Source organism: Harpia harpyja, chromosome 1 (assembly GCF_026419915.1).
Source record: "Harpia harpyja isolate bHarHar1 chromosome 1, bHarHar1 primary haplotype, whole genome shotgun sequence".
In the NCBI taxonomy this organism is placed as follows: domain Eukaryota; kingdom Metazoa; phylum Chordata; class Aves; order Accipitriformes; family Accipitridae; genus Harpia; species Harpia harpyja.
The window spans coordinates 4770944-4788788 of NC_068940.1; the positions used below are offsets into that span (position 1 = coordinate 4770944).

General features: G+C 41.6%; 1 protein-coding gene and 1 long non-coding RNA gene across 4 annotated transcripts in view; one reads left to right on the forward strand and one right to left on the reverse strand.

Moving 5' to 3' along the window:
* Positions 1 to 1128: 1128 nt before the first annotated feature.
* On the reverse strand, positions 1129 to 3564 carry LOC128149111 (uncharacterized). Of its 2 annotated transcripts, XR_008237543.1 has the most exons (3): positions 3461 to 3564; positions 2892 to 2940; positions 1129 to 1575 (listed from the first exon to the last, which is right to left on the reverse strand). It is a non-coding gene; the product is annotated as an uncharacterized LOC128149111 (long non-coding RNA). The 2 variants fall into 2 exon arrangements; XR_008237551.1 differs by lacking the exon at positions 2892 to 2940 and having other exon boundaries at positions 3461 to 3561.
* An 821-nt stretch (positions 3565 to 4385) lies between these two features.
* The window catches only part of DCDC2 (doublecortin domain containing 2), a 68600-nt gene continuing 55140 nt past the window's right edge, over positions 4386 to 17845 (forward strand). For both annotated transcript variants that reach the window (XM_052804096.1, XM_052804189.1), the window contains exons 1-2: positions 4386 to 4714; positions 9439 to 9490. In XM_052804096.1, the coding sequence (XP_052660056.1) occupies positions 4422 to 4714; positions 9439 to 9490 (345 nt within the window). In that variant the 5' untranslated portion in view covers positions 4386 to 4421. The remainder of the gene's footprint in view (positions 4715 to 9438; positions 9491 to 17845) is intronic.

The following is a 17845-nucleotide window of genomic DNA, read 5'->3' on the forward strand; positions in this document are numbered from 1 at the left end:
TTGCTACATGACCTCAGGTCCATCATATGATCCTGACACACGACCTGACTGACGTGGTCTCATGCATCAGCCTCAAGTAAGATGAGAGGTCTGATATTACTCCATCATAAAGAGATTTTGTGTCTCTCCATTTATCTTAATTGTGTCAGTGGGTTCAGCAGTGTGGCCCGTTACTGTCGAGAATGTGACAGGAGATTGCTTAGAAACTGAAACAATAGTGGGGATAAAAGGTCAGGCCCTGGGAAGGCTACAAGGAGCGGGTTCTCATGGATGAAGGCCCTGCTATCATGGGCTGAAGCGTTTGAGCTTTTCTTAGCTTTCGGGCAGCAGTTGTGCTCAGGCAAGATGGAAAAAACGCTGACTTTATACTGTACTGGAAACACTCTGCTTTGGTTTTGTTCCTGTTACTGAAGAAAATAAAATGTTTTGTTCTGAAAAGGCTGGTGTGAAATAGTGGGCTCTGTAGCCCACGGTGGGCTGGACAGTCACGGTTGCTTTTCAGGGGCTGAGTTTGAAGGTGTTGCCTTAAGAGTAAGAAAACGGTGAGATTCCACAGCAGCACAAGTAAAGGGCTAGAGGGCAGAAATGCAAGCAGCTGAATTTGAAAGATGAAGTCTTCAGAGGCACAGCTATTGGCTATGTAAAGGTTAAACTACAGGCAAAATTCTGCATTGCAATTCTTCAAAGGATTTGTAATGTGCTCCCAGTTTTGGACAAAGATTTTGCCCACCAGTTCTAGGCTGCTTTAAGGCTAGCAGTGGTCTGGTACCATTTAAGGGATATTTTACTGCAATCCACAAAAGTGATTGTAACTAGCGTGGCCATAGGTAAAGACCAACAGTGTTCTGGAGTAGCACAAGTGTCAAAATGGGTGCACGAGTAAAATATTCCGTGGCTTATTCTTATGCCAAAGATGTTGCATGGTCGCAAATTAGGCCTAAGATCACCAAAAGTGGTAGAATCTGGCACAAAATAGCAGATAGTTGACGTACCACTACTTGAGCGCCGAACGGTGTGAAGGTCATCAGCATTTTTGTTTTTTACACATAAGCCTATTTTTAATACAAATTTTCATTTCAGGTTGCAGCAGATCAATGTTAAACAGTATTAATTCAAGGTTGGTAAATGCTTGGTTCTCCCCTTTATTAGTTAGAAGAAAACCAGCAGCAAGCTGAGAAATTTAACTGTTAACCAATAACAGTAGCATATTTGACTTCCCTCACCCTGAAATTGCTCTTTTTGTAATGGTTAACTGCCCTGTTGTAACTCACAGCAGGGGGGCAATTTTCCCATCAAAGGAGGCAAGATAAAAGGAAAGAAAAATTCCTTCCATCACATGTGTTGAAATCCATTTGGAAGAACAGTCATTACTGTACACTAAACAATTCCAGGTAGGAAGGTCTAGACCAATTTGAGTCTTGAGACAATCAGTGGGGAAAAGGGGCTGTTAAATGAATTCAGCTTGAATTTAAGGCATTTTCTATTTATTTTCTCTCAGGTTTTATGGCTTCTTGTACCCAAGGTGTGGCAAAAATCCAGTGGAATCAAAGTCTCTGTATTTTATTATGCAGCTTCCTGGAAAGAGCAAAGCAGATATCATTAAAAAGTATAGCCAAAAGTCACGTCCCAAGCACACCTAAAGCGTTTTCAAGTAAAGACGACTTACTTATCTGAAGTCAGAATTTGTTTGGACACATCAGAGACTCATCTGTTCTTTGAATAAGCCCGTAAGATGCATGCTTGATTGATTTTTTACAATTTTTAATAATCTGAGGAGATTAAAAAAAAAATCTGCTATTCTGACAATGCACTACCCGAAGTTACTTCCCAACAGTGGACAGTCTGGAGATGTTTGGCTGAGAATTAGCAAGGAAAATGCAGCTTCAAGTGGATCATTTGTTTAAGAAGTTTTTTAAATAGTTTAAGATGAAAATGGTATCAGGATGATTTCATGATCTGATATATTTATCTGTGAAATCTGAGGAAGTCTTTTGATGATGGTAGAGGTTGGATCTGGTCCTCAATACGTATATTAATATATTTTTTTTTTATATATGCTATATCATATCTACTATGTAGAATTATAGAAATTGACTTAGGAAAGAGTGCAACATTAACCCAGTTTGACTTTACATTATGTTCTTTGAACAACAAATGGGTTATTTTACATTTTTTATCTATTGTTTTTCTGTTTTATTCGGTTGATGTATTTTTGTTAAAAATAAATTGTGCCCGGGGATATTCTTCTGATTTATCAGGCTACTGTTCATGGTGTATTTCAAATATGAGCCTGGTTTAGTGGAGCAAGTCACCTCTGAGTCTGATTAACTGAAGTTACCCAGACGGAACTGCAGGTTTGGGCCATCTCAGCAGAAGTGGTATTAGCTCTTGTGATAGAGCCCGGATTCTTAAGAGAACCAATTATAACAGACTTACTTAAACAAAGAATGACACAAGTACTGAAAAGCTTTCAGGAATGCAAATAACTAAATAAACTTACCCAAATACTGGGGGAGTGCAGTTTAGTTTTGTGTTACTAGCAAATTTTGCCTATTCAGATGGTAGGATGGGGGAAAAAGCACCCGAACAGTGTCTGCAACTTTTACATATCATCTCAAAAAGACATTCAGAGGGCATCATGTTAGTAGGCACATTAAAAAAAAAAAAAATCAATTGCCTTTACATACATGCAATTAATTTGCGTAGTCCAAAAGCCTAATTTCAACCCTACTGATAATAATTTTTTCCTTTCAAGATCACAGCTCAGCTTTATTTCTGAATTGCAGCAAATGTAAACAGCAAATGGCAACAGGCAACCTGGAGAAAAGATCCAGTTTTCAGGTGGGATTTTTAGTGACTGACAAGAAGGAAAGTAAGAACAGAATAAATACCAGTAGATATGATTTTTCAGTGGTTCGTTTGCTTGGTACATGGACCATCCTGCACACACAAGTGGTAATCGTTAGATGTTAATAATGAACCAAGGGCAAAATCGGGCACCAAAGAACTAAATCTCCAGTGAAGAAAGGCTGTATCGGAATCAGCAAAGGAATATGGAAAAGAATTCAGGGCAGAGAGCCTGAAGCGGTCACTCCTGTTGTAGATAAGGACCTTTTGGTGAGGGCTGTGGCTTGCCCTCGCCTCCACGCCGGGCCAGCTGCCTACCGTTTTCGTCACCCTGACCTGGAAGGTCCAGTAAAAAGCCTGTTTTATTCTTGAGAAGGGAAAAACTGACCCCTTTAGTAAGAAATCCCAAGAAGAGACGGCCAGATTGGAACGAAATAACGTGTTTTTCAGCCACCCTTCTCCTCCGCCCGCCCCGGCGGGGGCCAAACCCGGCACGGCGCGGGGTGTGCGGGCGGGAAGGCAGGCGCCGGGCCGCTACCGGCCACCGGCCCTTTACGGCGGAGGCCAGAGCCCGTCAGGGAACAGCCCCGCGGGTGCTTCACCCTGTACTCACCGTCTCCCGTGGGAAGGGGACCGTTCCCGGCGGGTAAGGGCCGCTCGCCGGCAGCCCGCCTGGCGCGGGGCCGCCATCTTACGGCAGCTCCGCCTCACCCCGCCCCGCCGGCCGCGCTGGCTGTGGGAGCGCTGAGGCGGCTCAACGTCCCCCGGCTGCCGCTTCTCCAGCCCCCTCAGCCGGCCGGCCTTTCCCTTGTGGCGGGGAGCCCCGGCGGTAGGCAGCGCCTCGGCAGCCGGGGAGGAGGAGGAGGAGGAGGCAGAGCGGGGACTTGCCTCCCTCCCTCCCTCCCTCGCTCAGGTGCGGGGCCCTTGGTCCGGTTCCCCCTTGCCCCCGCGTCCCTCTCCCTGCCTCCGGGCACGACGCCTCCTCGTCCTCCTTTCCCCCTGCCATCGCCTGGTGAATAATTCCGCCGGGAGGGCGGGCCCACGCGGGATAAGGTTTCCCGAGGAAACCAGGGTGGTGGCGGGCTCTGCGTGATGGCCAAGCCGGAGGATAAAGACCCTGGGAGGCCGCGGGTCCCCTGCAGTCCATTTTCCTGCTGCGTCCGATGTAGCCCCACGCAGTGTTTGGGGTTGTTTTGGGTTGGTTTTCTTTTTTTTTTTTTTTTTTTTTTTTGCCTGGGTTCCTGTGATCCCCGTTAGCCTCCCCAGGGAGCAGCAGGAGGTGGTTGCCTAGGAAGAGCCGCTCTCCGAAGGCAAGAGCAGAGCCGTTACCGCAAGCCCCCCCCCCGGGGGCGGTTGTAATCCCTCACCGCGGCGCCGGGCTCCCTCCTCTGCCTCCCCGGAGGTGGGCCCTGCTGCCCAGGCCCCGGCGTGGGTGTGTGGGCCCTTCACCCCCCCCTTCGTGAGGGTGGAGGTGAGAGGGGTGCTGAGGCAGGAACCTTCTCCTGAGCAAACGGGTGCGGGCAGCGCGTCGCGGGTGGTTGGGGTTGAGCAGGAGGGTCCGAAGGCCGTCGAGCATGACCAGCGCTGGCGCCAAGGGGTCGCGGCTCTCGCAGCCGATGGTGAAGAGCGTGCTGGTGTATCGCAACGGGGACCCTTTCTTCCCGGGGCGTCGTATTGTCGTCAACGAGAAGAAAGTTTCTAACTTTGAGGTGTTCCTGAAAGAGGTGACGGGCAGGGTGAAGGCACCCTTTGGAGCTGTGCGTAACATCTATACCCCCCGGGGTGGGCATCGTGTCCGGCAGCTGGAGGAGCTTCAGAGTGGAGAGCAGTATGTGGCTGGTGGCAGGGAAGCCTTCAAGAAACTCAAGTGAGTGGCCAAAAAGTAACGTAAGATTTATATGGAACTTGAATTATCAGCATTTGGAGTTTGGCGCTGTGGCAGTAATTCAGAGGACGCCCCCACCCCACCCCTTTGATTAGGCGTTGTGGAAAGAGGACTTAAAAGGCTGTGACCCAAGGCAAAAAGAAAGGTAACAGATAAAACTGCAAAAGGGCTTTAGAGGCGAGCCACAGAAAGGCTGCTGTTGCCATCAGTCGCATAGTGCCATCTCCTTGACATGACGGTAGAAAAGGAGAAACAGCCCTTTAACCCGAAAGACATGCAGCAATGGCACGTTGTTGTGATGTGTGTGCTTAACTGAGGGGCGAGTGTCAGTATTCGTGCTCAGTGGTAACAGGGAGAAAGCTGTTGAAAGGTGGAGTGTTGACAGTCTTGCTGTGAAGTTGATGAGCCTGGGAATTTAATTCCCAGCACTTTCTTTCTTGCTTGTTTTTAAAAAGTCTAAAATATTCTACCCACCTATCCACCTCTCCATCACTTCTGTTCATTTTGAGTAGGTATATAGCCTTTTTATGACCAGAATAGCAGAGTCCCTCCTGTTATTTGAGGTGACTGCTTGCTTGCTTGCTTTTCCCTGCCTGGACACCAAGAATTAAGCTGGCGGTTTCTCTGTTTTCTAGTGAGTGACAGGGAGGATATCATGGAGGAGATCTGGGCTTTTAGGTGTGTTTTCCATGTGGCTCTGTATGTGATCAGTAATGGTTCTTAATTCTGGCAGTGAATTTCGTGGTCTCAGTTGCCTAATTGCATGTTTTGTTCAGTCTTTGTGGGTGTCTTTCCTACATTTGAATTAAAAAAAAAAAAAGTCTCAGAATTAACAGTCCCTTTCTGGAGGTGGTTGGGAGTTTATATGCTCAGCTACCAGCTTTCCAGGACCTTGCTCATCTTGGTTTTGTAGAGTTGAGGACACTACATTTTTCAGGAGAGCTCATTATGTTTCAGGGTGAAACTCTCTGTGTAATGAACAGGATCTCTATCAGCACTCCTACTGTTTTTGTCAGTGGCTGCTTCTGAAGATTTATTGAAGCTTCTTGCGCTTCAGTGTCAAAGCTAGAGAGAAAGATGTATGACAGGCTAAATATAAGCTCTTTTCCCTCTGTACTCTCTTCCATGTCAAATGCAGTGCTCAGCTTTCAATAAAGATCTACTGTATCTTTTTGGTATTAAATCCTGTGATTCTGTGGATGGCTGAAAGTTGTTAGTTGTCAGCACATCCTGTCTCACCTCCCTAAATGTGTTTTATGTTCAACAGACAGGCTAAAAGTAAGTGCTTGGCATTAGCATGCACTGTGTAGAGAATTGGGCACTGTGGATTTATTTTGGGTGGGAAAAAGCACTTCTTTTTGTCATGTCATGTTTTATGGTCAGAGGTTTATGGTGAGAGCTTTTCAGACTTGCAACAAGATACCCGAGTATTTAGTTCAACAAAGAGAATACTTGAAGAAAAGCTAACCTAAAGGACTTGGTGAAAGCAGGCTGGTTCATATATCCTTTGATAGTATGCCATAGTCCTGTGCTGTAGGGAGGATAAACAGGATGACTCGAGATCTTTTCCATTTCTGCATTCAGAGTTGGAGTTCTTGACTATTAGTATTTATTTATATAGTGCTGTGAATGGTGGCAGTGCTTTTACAAGCATTAAGACAGGCTGAAGGGCTTAATGTTGATCTTGTTCTTAACTGGGTTGTAGACAGAATGATAATTAGGGAGACATCTTAGCCAGAAAAGTCAGAGGAGAGGAGGGGTTAATTGAAAGGGACGGTTTTCTGAAAGGAATTGAAGGAATTAAAGAAAAGAGCGTATGTTTGTGTATGTGTCACAGGCAAAGATAAAGCAGTTGCACTTGTGGGAGACCAAAGCATCTGCCCTAGAGGAGCCGAGTGTGGTCTGATAGCAGCAAGAAGTTTGTACTTTTTTTTACAATTTTTTTGCAATGATGCTTGTCGGACACATTCATTGCTGTTTTAGACTATACAGGGCTGAACTTTGAAATGGAGGCTGTGTAGGAGCGTAATGGAAAGGAGAGAGTGTCAAAGGAGAAGCAGAAGCTGAAAGTGTCATCACTCCACTTCAAACAGTGCATTTGTTTCTTCTCAGATGCCTTATACTGAGAACTGAATCTTTTTCTTCCCTGTCTGCAGTGAATTCTAGACTAAACTGCACTCACCTTCAGCACATGAACCTCCATCATTCCAAGCCCTGAATCTTAACATCTTGAAATAAATACCTCTGAGGGTATATAGTTGATATAAGCTGCTGATGTGTTTCATTTTTAAAATAAAAATAATCAGCATTTAAAAATTCTGCTTTTAGAAAATGGTGTAGAAATTTTCTTTAAAGGAAGAATTATTTGCCAATGTTGGGAATTTTCATAATATATAGAAAGTTTCCCAGCTTGTTTCATCATTTACAGGTGTGCTAAGTGATAATACACGCTTTTTTGTTGTATATGCAGTGAGGCGTGTTGGTATATTGTAGTTGTTGCAGTGGTGAGTGAGAATACACGTTCAAGCCTGCACTCCTGTGGAGCTCTTCCCCGACTCTCAGCTTCCTGAAAGAAAACTGTCTATGCTGGCGCTGGTTTCAATTTTTAGCTTTTTTTTCCAGCATGCTACTCTACCCTCCTCCTTCCTTTGCCCATTTACTTGTATGTGTGCTCATTAATTAATGGTAGGTTGTCCTCTCTCCAGCAATGTCTCTTTAACAACAATGTAGTTTTATCACTGGCTTGGATAGTCACTGAGTGGAAGTATTTCTGCTTTCTTAGCAAGTGGGAATACTTTTGTGAAGTTTTTGGTCTGGGATTTTTTTTGAGTGCCATTATCCCAAGAAAAGCCTTTGGCCCTATTTAGACCTTTTCAGATTTGTAGATCCCTGAAATTTGACAACTGAATGCCCAGACCTCTGCATAGTGAATTTACGCCTTTGACTATGTATTTGATTGTCACTTCTCTTAGTTCTCCTCAAAGTAATTCACAGATATCCAGAAAACAAGAACCACAGTCAGCAGCTGTTGTTACAGGCTGTTGGAACTATTTTGTCTGAGACATTTATTTATTTTCAGTTTTGTAGGCTTTAAGACTTCTTTTTTTTGGTCTCAGGAGAACTAGTTCCTTTTTACATGGAGAAGCTTGCAACAGTAGTTTTTGTTTGTTTTCAAACATGAGGCTTGGATACTTTGTTTGTAAACATTGTCCTACTTTGCTACATTTACCTTTTCCAAAACATTGGAATGCACTTTCAAGCATTGCCTGGAAGACTTGCTATGTCTTCCTATCCCCGCACTGAAGCCTTGAAATCCTTGTGACTGTTCTGTGGTACCTTGATAAACGATTGCCATTCCTTCAAAGAATGAACGATGCTTTTTCTTTCTCTTTTTTTTTTTCTTTTCTTTCCTTTCTTGCTTCTACACCTTCATTCAAGTCCCTTGAATTCTCAACTTTGGCCAAGCAGGAAAGTTTCCTCTGGCAAACTTATATTATCCCAGTCATTAACTACAGACCATGACATTACTGGAGGGCTGCGGATGCACTGTGAGCTCTGAGGTCTTTTGATGAGCCTGCACTGATGCTTGCCATCAGGTATACCTGATGTTCTCAGGTAGGGTCTTCAAGTCTTAAAAGCCTGGCAAAGCACCTGTGGTTTCCCACTGAAAGTGGGAACAGGGAGAACCTGTGAAAAATGCCCATCACCTAATGTTGGGTTAGATGCTCGCAGCATAGAATAGATGCCCCAGCCATTTTCGTTTTCATGTTTAGCTCTTGGCAGAAGGTGCTGAAAGGTGCTGCTGTACTGAGTTATAACTGCCCACAAAGGTGTATCTTCCTACAGTGCTGAGAGCTAGAAACATCTTGTGGTACTGGCAGCTACTGAGAGCTGCATTCATGAGAAGAACCGCTCTCATGGCTCTCCGAGTGCTGACAAGGGAAAGGAGTTAGCACAGTCTGGGGACCTGGACAGTGCCTGTTTGCCAGTCTATGGGCTACTCGTGCTTGAAGGCTTATTTGATTCCCTTTCTTTGGAAAGGCAACATACAGCTAATCCATCACTGTGTGTTTTAACTAACACTTTGTGTTAATGCAGTGTTTTTGTGGGAATATGTACCCTGATGGAGAGCAGCATTGTTCAAATAGATGTATTTTGTTTTCTTGTCCAGTTGAGGCTTGTATTTTGTCTGTTCATAAAATAACTGTGAAGATGCTGTTGGTTCATCACAAACATGAGAAACTAGGACATACAGTGTTCAGATGTGTCCATGTCCTGTTGAAACACAAGTGGTGTAGATCCCTTTAAACTTTAGCTGATGCCCTGGGTTAAACTTGGGTATGGAGGAAAGGCAAGACGATGACTTTGAAAACTCTGGTAAGTTGATATTGTGCCAAGATTTATTGATCCACCTCACAGTAGTATGTAAGCTTCTTTCTGACAAGTGAGTTATTGATGGTTTCTTCTGATCACCAGTGACTTGAAGGTAGATGGTTGGTTCTCTCCTGCCTTTTGTATTAGCCCAGAGGGCTAGCCTGCAGATTTATATTAACACTCGTTCATTAAAATCTTGAATTAGTTACTTTTTATATTATTTTGAGGCATGATAAATTTTAAAAGCTTCATGTATGAAGAAAGTGTAGAAATATTTGTATTGTGTAAGTTAGATGCTTCTGTAAATAATCAAAGCTGTTTTCCTTCCACAGCTATTTGGACATTGGAGAAACAAAGAAAAAACCTGCTGAAGTCAATAACGAGGTATGACGTCTGAAATATTTAAGGAGTAAACCTGCAGTTAATGTTAGTGACATGCCTGCATTTATGCCTGATTTATATATATATTTATTATGTTTAATAATAATACAATTATCTACCATTCTGAACATATTTCAGTGATTATTACTCTGACTGCTCTGAGCATGATGCACTGATTATCTTCCCCTCAGCTTTCTGAATTGCCACATCCAGTTAAAAAATTTCAGTAAAGAAAATCTCCTGTTGTCTTCATTGGATCTGGTCATAAACCTAAGGGAGCTTTTTTTCACGCAGAAAAAGATGGTGGGAATGAGAATTTTGGGAACTTTGGACCAGCGAATTTTTTACAAAACTTGGTATTTTCTCCAGAGAAGGGACATTTTTGTTTGAAAAAATCACACTTAGTTGAAATGCTTTTCCCAGTCACTGCCAGTGTCAGTTGTAAACTTCTAACTAGTTCTAGTCCATAATTCTTCAAGCTCACCTGTTTCTCTTGAACAGTGCTATGCTATAGCCTGAAGAGATAACTGCAGGCTTCAAAAACCACTGTATGTGGATTTTTGTGAGTTGCGTGACTCTGCATTATTTTTACTGTTTTATCGTGTATGGAGATAGCAATGATTCCCAACAAACATTTGAATTACAGCTTCTGCCTGACAAGAAGCATCAGATCACTTCTTTTTCAATTTCTTTTGCCTTGTGCTCTCATGCCACATTTCCAACCAAAACATCAATGGTTTGTGAAGCAGGTGTCTTCAGACAGTAGGACACCTTGTACTAGAAGACCCTTAAAGTTGAGGCCTTAGTGCCCTAATGACATTTACTGTGATACTCGGATACTTCTTATTCAGAGGCTATGAAATACGACATCTGTGTTTTATAATTGATCATAACTTTGTGACCTGTATTTTTTTTCTTTCAAATGGGCACAATCAACAGGAAGCTGAAATTCAAGTCAGAGATTTGATACACTACTACAAGTACCATATAAATTTACTCTAAATTGGATTTTTTTCCCAGTTTGTTTGTTTATGCAATTGATCAAAACACTGTAGAGAGAGTTTTGTTGGTTTTGTATAGCCATTCATGTCTTCCTGTTGTTTGGGTCTTTTTTACAAAGGAAAGAGAACAATCTTAAAAAATAGGAAAAGTTAATTAAACACTGATGAGGCAGCAGGGTTGTACTCTGTTGCTGATGTGTATATAAAACTGAGCAACACAGGTTCACATATGCACTAAGCTTTCCTATGTCTTTATTCATAAATTCCATTTTTGACCTCCAGCATTTTCTTATTCCAGTCCTGCGTCTCCTCTGATCAAGTTTTGTGAATCTTGCTGAAACTAGGTACTTGCAGGGTGCACAGGCAGAGAATCAAGTAATTCGTCTCACTTTTAATTGTGATCTAAGTACGAGATTATAATTTGGGGGGGGGGGGGGAGTTAAATGTTTGTACAGTAGCAGTATTGCACTTCCCTGAACCTTCAACACATAAAACATAGTTCTGAACCAAAAAACCCACCTTTGGAGGTATGACCAGTCTTTACTATTTTTTCGGAATACCTGAATGTGTGGATAGCACTGTATTTTATGCTGAAACAGTATCTGGGTGAATAAGAAAATTATTCTTACATATCCAGGACAAGAAAAAGAACTTGAGGAAATTGTTTCTAATTATCTCTCAAAATGCGGTGTTTTGCATTCACTATTATGTGTGATTCCTATGAATAGTGTGCAGCGTGACTAATTCCATGTCCCCTTTGCTGAGAAGGTAGTTGTCTTTATGGAGGACTCTTAACCAAATCTCCTGATACTGCCAGTTATCAGGGCAACCACAGGCTTTCTACTTTAAAGAATATTTTTAAGGCTGATTATTTTGCTGCAAATCCTTAGAAGATTCTTGATATAATAGAAATTCTGTGCAGTTGGAGAAGTAGTTGTAGATGTTGTGGGTTTTTTGCTTACAGTTGCATGTTTGGTAAAAGAGGCTTCTATTATTTCTTCTGGAATCAGTGCTCATTGTATATTATCTTAACACTTTCAGCCATCTCTCAGGGCTTTGAAGTAAACCAGTATAAACCATCCATTATCTCAGCTTTCTTTCTTCCTATCTGACTTATGTTTGCAATCTCCACAGTCTCTGTGGAGAGCTTAACTCCCCATGTTGAGTTTAACTTTATGTGATTGATTTATTTGGGGAAAGGAGTCATAAAAATGAGATGTAACCCAGTAATAGTCTACAGATTTTTATCTGGGCTTATGAATAACAATTGTTTTCATGCCCAAATGATTAAGTCCTAGGAATGAACTTTCAGGGGACTAGAAGTTTTAATGCCTAAATTTATTTATGTTAAAACAATGCGAGGAAACAAGTTCTGTTTTTACTTTTTTCCAGGCATTCACTTGGAAATCAAAAACCTAGATGTGTTTTAGGACCAGGAGGGGCAGCAGTATTCTCTTTGATTCTGCTGGATTTGTATCAGCAAACAAAACCCCCATGTTTTTCCATGGAGCCTTGTAGCAGTCTTTGATGCTAGCCTACAAAGGTATTTTGCTTTCATAAGGCATTATTTTAGATTGAATTTCAGAAGTAAAATCCTCCCTGTTTTTTTCATTAAAAGAAAAAAAAAATCAGTGTATGTGTGAATGACAACATTGCTAAAGAAAGAAATTTTTGGCTCCATCCTGCAAGCACAGCAAGGTGTAATTTGTGAATCATCTCAATGACTTCACTAGGAAGGTTACCATGGAATTATGCATGTACAGAGAAATTTGTGGGTCAGGGCTGAGTTTTGAGTGTTCTGGTGGGCTGGGGTGGGAGGAGGAGGAAAGAAATTAATAAATTCATTTGGTTGATTATTTGGCTCACTGCAACTTTGTGGGTTCCTCGCAGATCAAGGACCAGTGTACTAGATGTTGAATAAAAAGCTCACTGATGACCTCATAGACAACTCCAGGCTAATGTTAGGGTGTGTTTTCAGACTGATCTTTGTCAGGGCAATTCCTATTCTCTTTGTGCTGGTGCTGAAGTATTAACCTGCTCTCCTTCATTAGCTCCACCTCTTCCATCCTTCCTTCCATCCTTCCTTCCTTCCTTGCTTCCTTGCTTCCCTTCTTCCTTCCCTTCCTTTCCTTCTTCTCCTCCCCCCAAACCGCCAAATGTTTTTAGAACATGATATAATTTGTCAGGGCTCCCACATGAATGCTCTGGACACCAGTCCATGCTTATGACCTCAGTAGTGCTGCTGTTAGCCAGAGCCTGGAGACAGCAAAGACTGTTCTTCAAGCATGCTCCTGGGGATTGCCTTCCACCTTTCTCAGCTGGCAGCTGACCTTGCTCTGACCATGGCCTCGAGCGTGAGCAATCACAGTAATAAATGGCCTTGTGCCACAGTATGCCTGAGAGCTGCTGGTGCATTCAGAATTGGTGCAGGGTTTTTTGTTGCCCACAAAAGGAGATGGTCTTGGAGCTGTTAGAGCTGGCTTGCCCTAGACCAAGTTTTGGAAGCACATTGATGCTGGCCTGGTGGTGGTGACAGTTTTTCTGTACCTGCATAGTGCCATATATTAAGGATCTGAAAGCTTTAAAAAGGTAACACAGAAACAGTGTTTGAGAAATTCATGTTCAGTGATTAAGGATGATATCATCATGCTTAGGTACAAGGGTATCAATTCTGGTTGTATGAAGCACTTCTAATTTGGCATTTCCTACCTGATGAGAGCTTCTTGGTGCAGGTTTTTCTCCAGTAAAACAATTATAAATATCTATTTCTGATTCTGGTTGGTGAGGAGGGAGGCAAAAGGAAGAAAACTTTATGCAGCAGCTGTACATTGTTTGCAGCTGTATGTATTTGTATGCAGCTGTAGGTTTTCTTTTGTGTTAGTTAAACTGCCAAATGTTTGACATCTGCTTTTTGCAGTACTTTAATGTTGTTCTTTGAAGGCAGCATCTCAATTACTTTAAATTTGCATATAACTAGAAAATATGTGTCAAACTAGAATTAAACAATAAAAAATTCATGTTCAAGATACGGTGTAAATACGGTGACCTACATTCAGAAAGAAGAATAGATGGGAAGTATAAAGCATTAATTTCTTACTAAAATCTCTTCTTACTTTTCTCATGGAGTGACAAGTAGTCCATCAGAAATAGGTTTATCTTCTTTAGTGAAATCTGTGAATCTGATTTTGTAAGGAGGGTGTTCTGGGGTGGGGGAGAAGCAAAAAAAAAAAAAAAAAATTGAGGAAAATTCTCCATCTCATGGATTCTGAGAACTTATCTAATTAAATCCTTTAGCATCCGTTCTTGAGAGGTGCTGAGATGTAACATTTGGGAATGGATTCTGTCCGTGATGAGGGCAGTATTATTTCTCTCTGTTATGCCCTGATTCAGTTTTAGCGGGACCTTCTCAAATACCATGGTCCTGTTGGCCTGTAAGGTGTACCTTGCCTTGCCTGACACGTTTGGAGCTAGCAAGGGTTTACAGCTAGTAAGTGCTTGTGTTCTTTGTGTGTGCTCTACAGCTGACAACAGGAGCTCTGGGGAAGGTTTGGTCAAGAAGGTCTTAATGTTGGTGTGTTCTTATAATGCAGCAATGAACCACCTATGTAATATTGTGTAATTCATTAAGCACTATCCAGCTATTCAATGTGAGAAGTGGAACATGCAAATAGATGTGATTGTCTGTAAGATGGGTCAATGTTGGAACAGGTTGGGAGGATAAATTTTTTTTCTGTCTAAACAGATAGATTTATAGATGAGGGTCTATACCACTTTATTACTTTATTATAATACCAGTAGCTGATTTCACCATAGGCTGTCTTTGGTGAAAGACGGATGAGGTGGAAAGAGTGTGTTACGTGTCCCCCATCAGTAGTGTCAGCATCCAAAAGAACATAAGCAGTGCAACATAAGAAAGCTTGTATTTCTACTTTTTTCTAGTGTAACAGCTGCACATAGCAGTTTAATTTTGAGGGCTTTTCTTTCAAAAATAAACATTGTTTTAAAAATAGTTGCAGTATGACAGTAATAATAATGCTCTTAAAATCTTGCAAAATAACTGTAGTCTTGGTCTGTGAGGCCCAACCATCAATCAGAGTTGGATCTTTTAAAAAATGTTATTTAAAAAGCCTTTAGTCATTCTACTACTGGTACAAATCAGGTTTCGGGGTGGTCTTCAATGAAATAATCTCATTATCTATTAATATTTCTGTTATCAATGATAGATTTCTTTAATCTGGTGTCTAGTTTCTTAAAATCTAGCTGTTTACCAGTCTAAGGCCTCCAAACAACTGAAATATATGGGCCAAATGCTCAGCTGTTGGAAAACAGCTTTTTTTTTTTTTTTTTCACCAATCTACCCTGGATATGGACTTGGACTTATAGCCCTGTCCTTCTGGGTGAAGTATTGTGTATAGACCAGTGTCAGTATAGGATGATGAACGAGGGAGGGCCACTCTGACACTTCATTGCATGATGATATAATTTATGACTGAAGTGTATGAAAATTATACTGAACATTTATTAAATGTTTCTAAGCAGCAGGAGTTCCACTAGTCAGTTCATGGGATGTCTGTAGTTCAGTGATCATTGACTTCAGTAGAGTTTGAGCCATGCCCAGGGCCAGGAAGGAGATGGGATGCCAGTTGTTATGCAAAAATACCAGTGGTAGCTGTGGTACTTTAACAGTTACTGGATTTCAAAGATAGTTAGATGCCTTGATACCATTTTTGCTTTTGGAAATCTTCCTCAGAATGTCGTACTTATGCACGTGATGAAGGGATTAGTTCAAGAGAAAACTGATAACCATGCAGAAGGAAGGAAGGAAGGAGTTTATAACGGTAAAGGCCTGCAAGATCCTTTTCACTTCAGAACATCAGACTAAACTTTGTTTAGTTTCACATTAACATCCAATTTCAGTTCCCTGGTTTCTGAGGTAATCTTGATGCAGTAACATTTGAGCAATTATCAAGCACATTCTCACAAGTTATGCCTTGCTGCATGCTGCTAGAGCTGGCGGGATTTTAAAGCCACATCTCTGTCTCTTCTCACTTCATCTGCTGTTACGTGTATTGGGCACTTCCTTGCCTGTTTGTACTTTGCTTTCCTTAGCAATAGCAGCAGCGCAGCAGTTTAGGAAAAGCCCCTTAGTTGTCTTGCTGCTGTAACGCCAGATCAGTGTGCCACTCAGCTGATTTTCACAGTGCCACAAATTCACTTGACTAGGAGTGTGCATGATGGTCAGAAGGCCGAGCTGCGGGTTATGAAGAAGGAGAAAGAAAAGATCAAATCAGAGCTAAAGGCAGTGAGCAGCAGTGGTGAGGAGAGACTGCCTGTATAAGCAAATTTGTATCTGGATCAAGCATTTTACTGACATGGCGATACTCCTTCCCTTCTGTTTTGCTGTTTATCCCAGCAGATAAGTGATGACATCTCTTGCACTGTAGCATTGTGGTGGTAGTTCTGCATGGAAAGCTGGAACAAATTTCCTAGGAAAAGTCTGATTTTTCAATTCCCATTTGATGGCCTCTGCAACAAGCTAATCCCCTAGAATTGTCACATCCCATCTTAGTTTAGACTTTTTGCGGAGAGAGAAGAGGTAGAGACTAAGTTCAGATTTCTGCCTTCTCCCCCTTTCAACCAGTGACAGCCGTAAGGGTGCGGTGAAAGAAGACACTTGTCACAGAGGCATGGGAAAATTGTGTGTCAGTCTCAGCAGATGGCAGCCAGGCACTTGGCTATTTTAAATCCTCTGGCAGAGCCCTCACGCTGTAATAATATGTCTCAAAACTTTTTACAGTTATGTTACTGGTAGGGAAAGTAGTTAAAAGATTTCATCCTGACCCAAGCTAAAGCTTTGATACAAACTATTCCATCCATCGCTTCTTTTGGTAACTGAGCTTCTTGTTTTGCAAGAGACATCCCTTTTGTACTGAAGGCGATCTGCAAGTACAAGTACATTTTAAATGATGTGCTTGAGGAATCTAACAATTAATCTCTTGAGGAAGTACGGACCAACAGAGTTACCATTTGTTTATTATAAGCTTAATTGTTTGTAAAAGGTACTGAATGTTATTTTCCAATTATAATGTGTAAAGTATGGACATTTATATTTCTCTAGGCACTATCTCTCATCTAGATGGTCTCTCCCCGGGTGCTCAAAAAGATGAATTTTACTTGTCTTTGGGGCTGGGTAAGCTGCTGAAGAATTACCTGAACTTTTATATTTGCAAATCCTGTAGGCCACTATTTGTTTTAAATTCTCTGTGTTTCACAAAAATGTGTTCAGCTGAAACCTCCTTCACAGAGTGTGTCTGTTCCTGTGATGAAGTGTGACTGCAGAATGAAACTGTGACTGGCAGAACGTGCCTTCTACTGGTAGTCTCCAGCTGCAGCACATCAGCTTAGTACCACTCCTGCTGTGGGGTCTCGTGGGCCAGACACAGTCAATCGGCAGATCACAGCCTAGGTCAGTTGGCCATCGCGTTCTTGGTGAGATCCTGGGCCAGGAGAGGTTCTCCACTTGTCCAGTGCTGACGGAAGAGGCGGGCACCATGACAGATAGATGTGAGGTGGAAAATACAGTGTTTGAGACTTGGTAGATCTGAACTTAGCATCAGAATTTTCCAAAAAAGCATCTGAGATGTTGCTATAAAAGTATTTTGAGGAGCTGCTGTTTCTCTGTTTACCTCTGTTTCTCTGTATTTTAAAATTCAATTCTTTTAGTATCATTTATGGCAATTATTTCTTCTGCATCCTTTAAGTGCATCTTTGTTGCTAGACAGTGGAGTCACCACTCATCTGTCAGCAGTGATATGATTTGATTAATTTGTAAAAATTGAATTTTGGAAGTTTATAATGTTGTCTTGATTTCACAAATTATTTTGGTATATTTATGCTGGATATACCTTGTCCCTAACATACTTGCATATTTTTTCCAAGTACATTCTCATGAAAAATCCCAGTATTTATAATTACTGTTTATTTCAAACCTAGCATTTATCATATCTGACAAATAATGTACATGTCTAATCATAAGAAAAAACTTGTCATTGGACTCTTGATTCACTTTAACTGTCAGTTAGAAATGGTTCATTGATATTTTCTCCGTACAGGAGATAGTTTTGTGAGGGTAAGAGAGTGCCTGAATAGATATTAGAAATGATCCCAGCATGTGCAAATTACAGCCATTTGATGTCAAAACAGGCTATCTTCACAGGATATTCTTTCCTAAGAATTGGAAAGAAACAAACACAATTTGTGCTACCCAAACTTACTGTACACAAAATACTTGTATGTCTGGAAATGAATTGTGTATACATAATATTAATTGTATATATAAATATAAATGTAATATAAA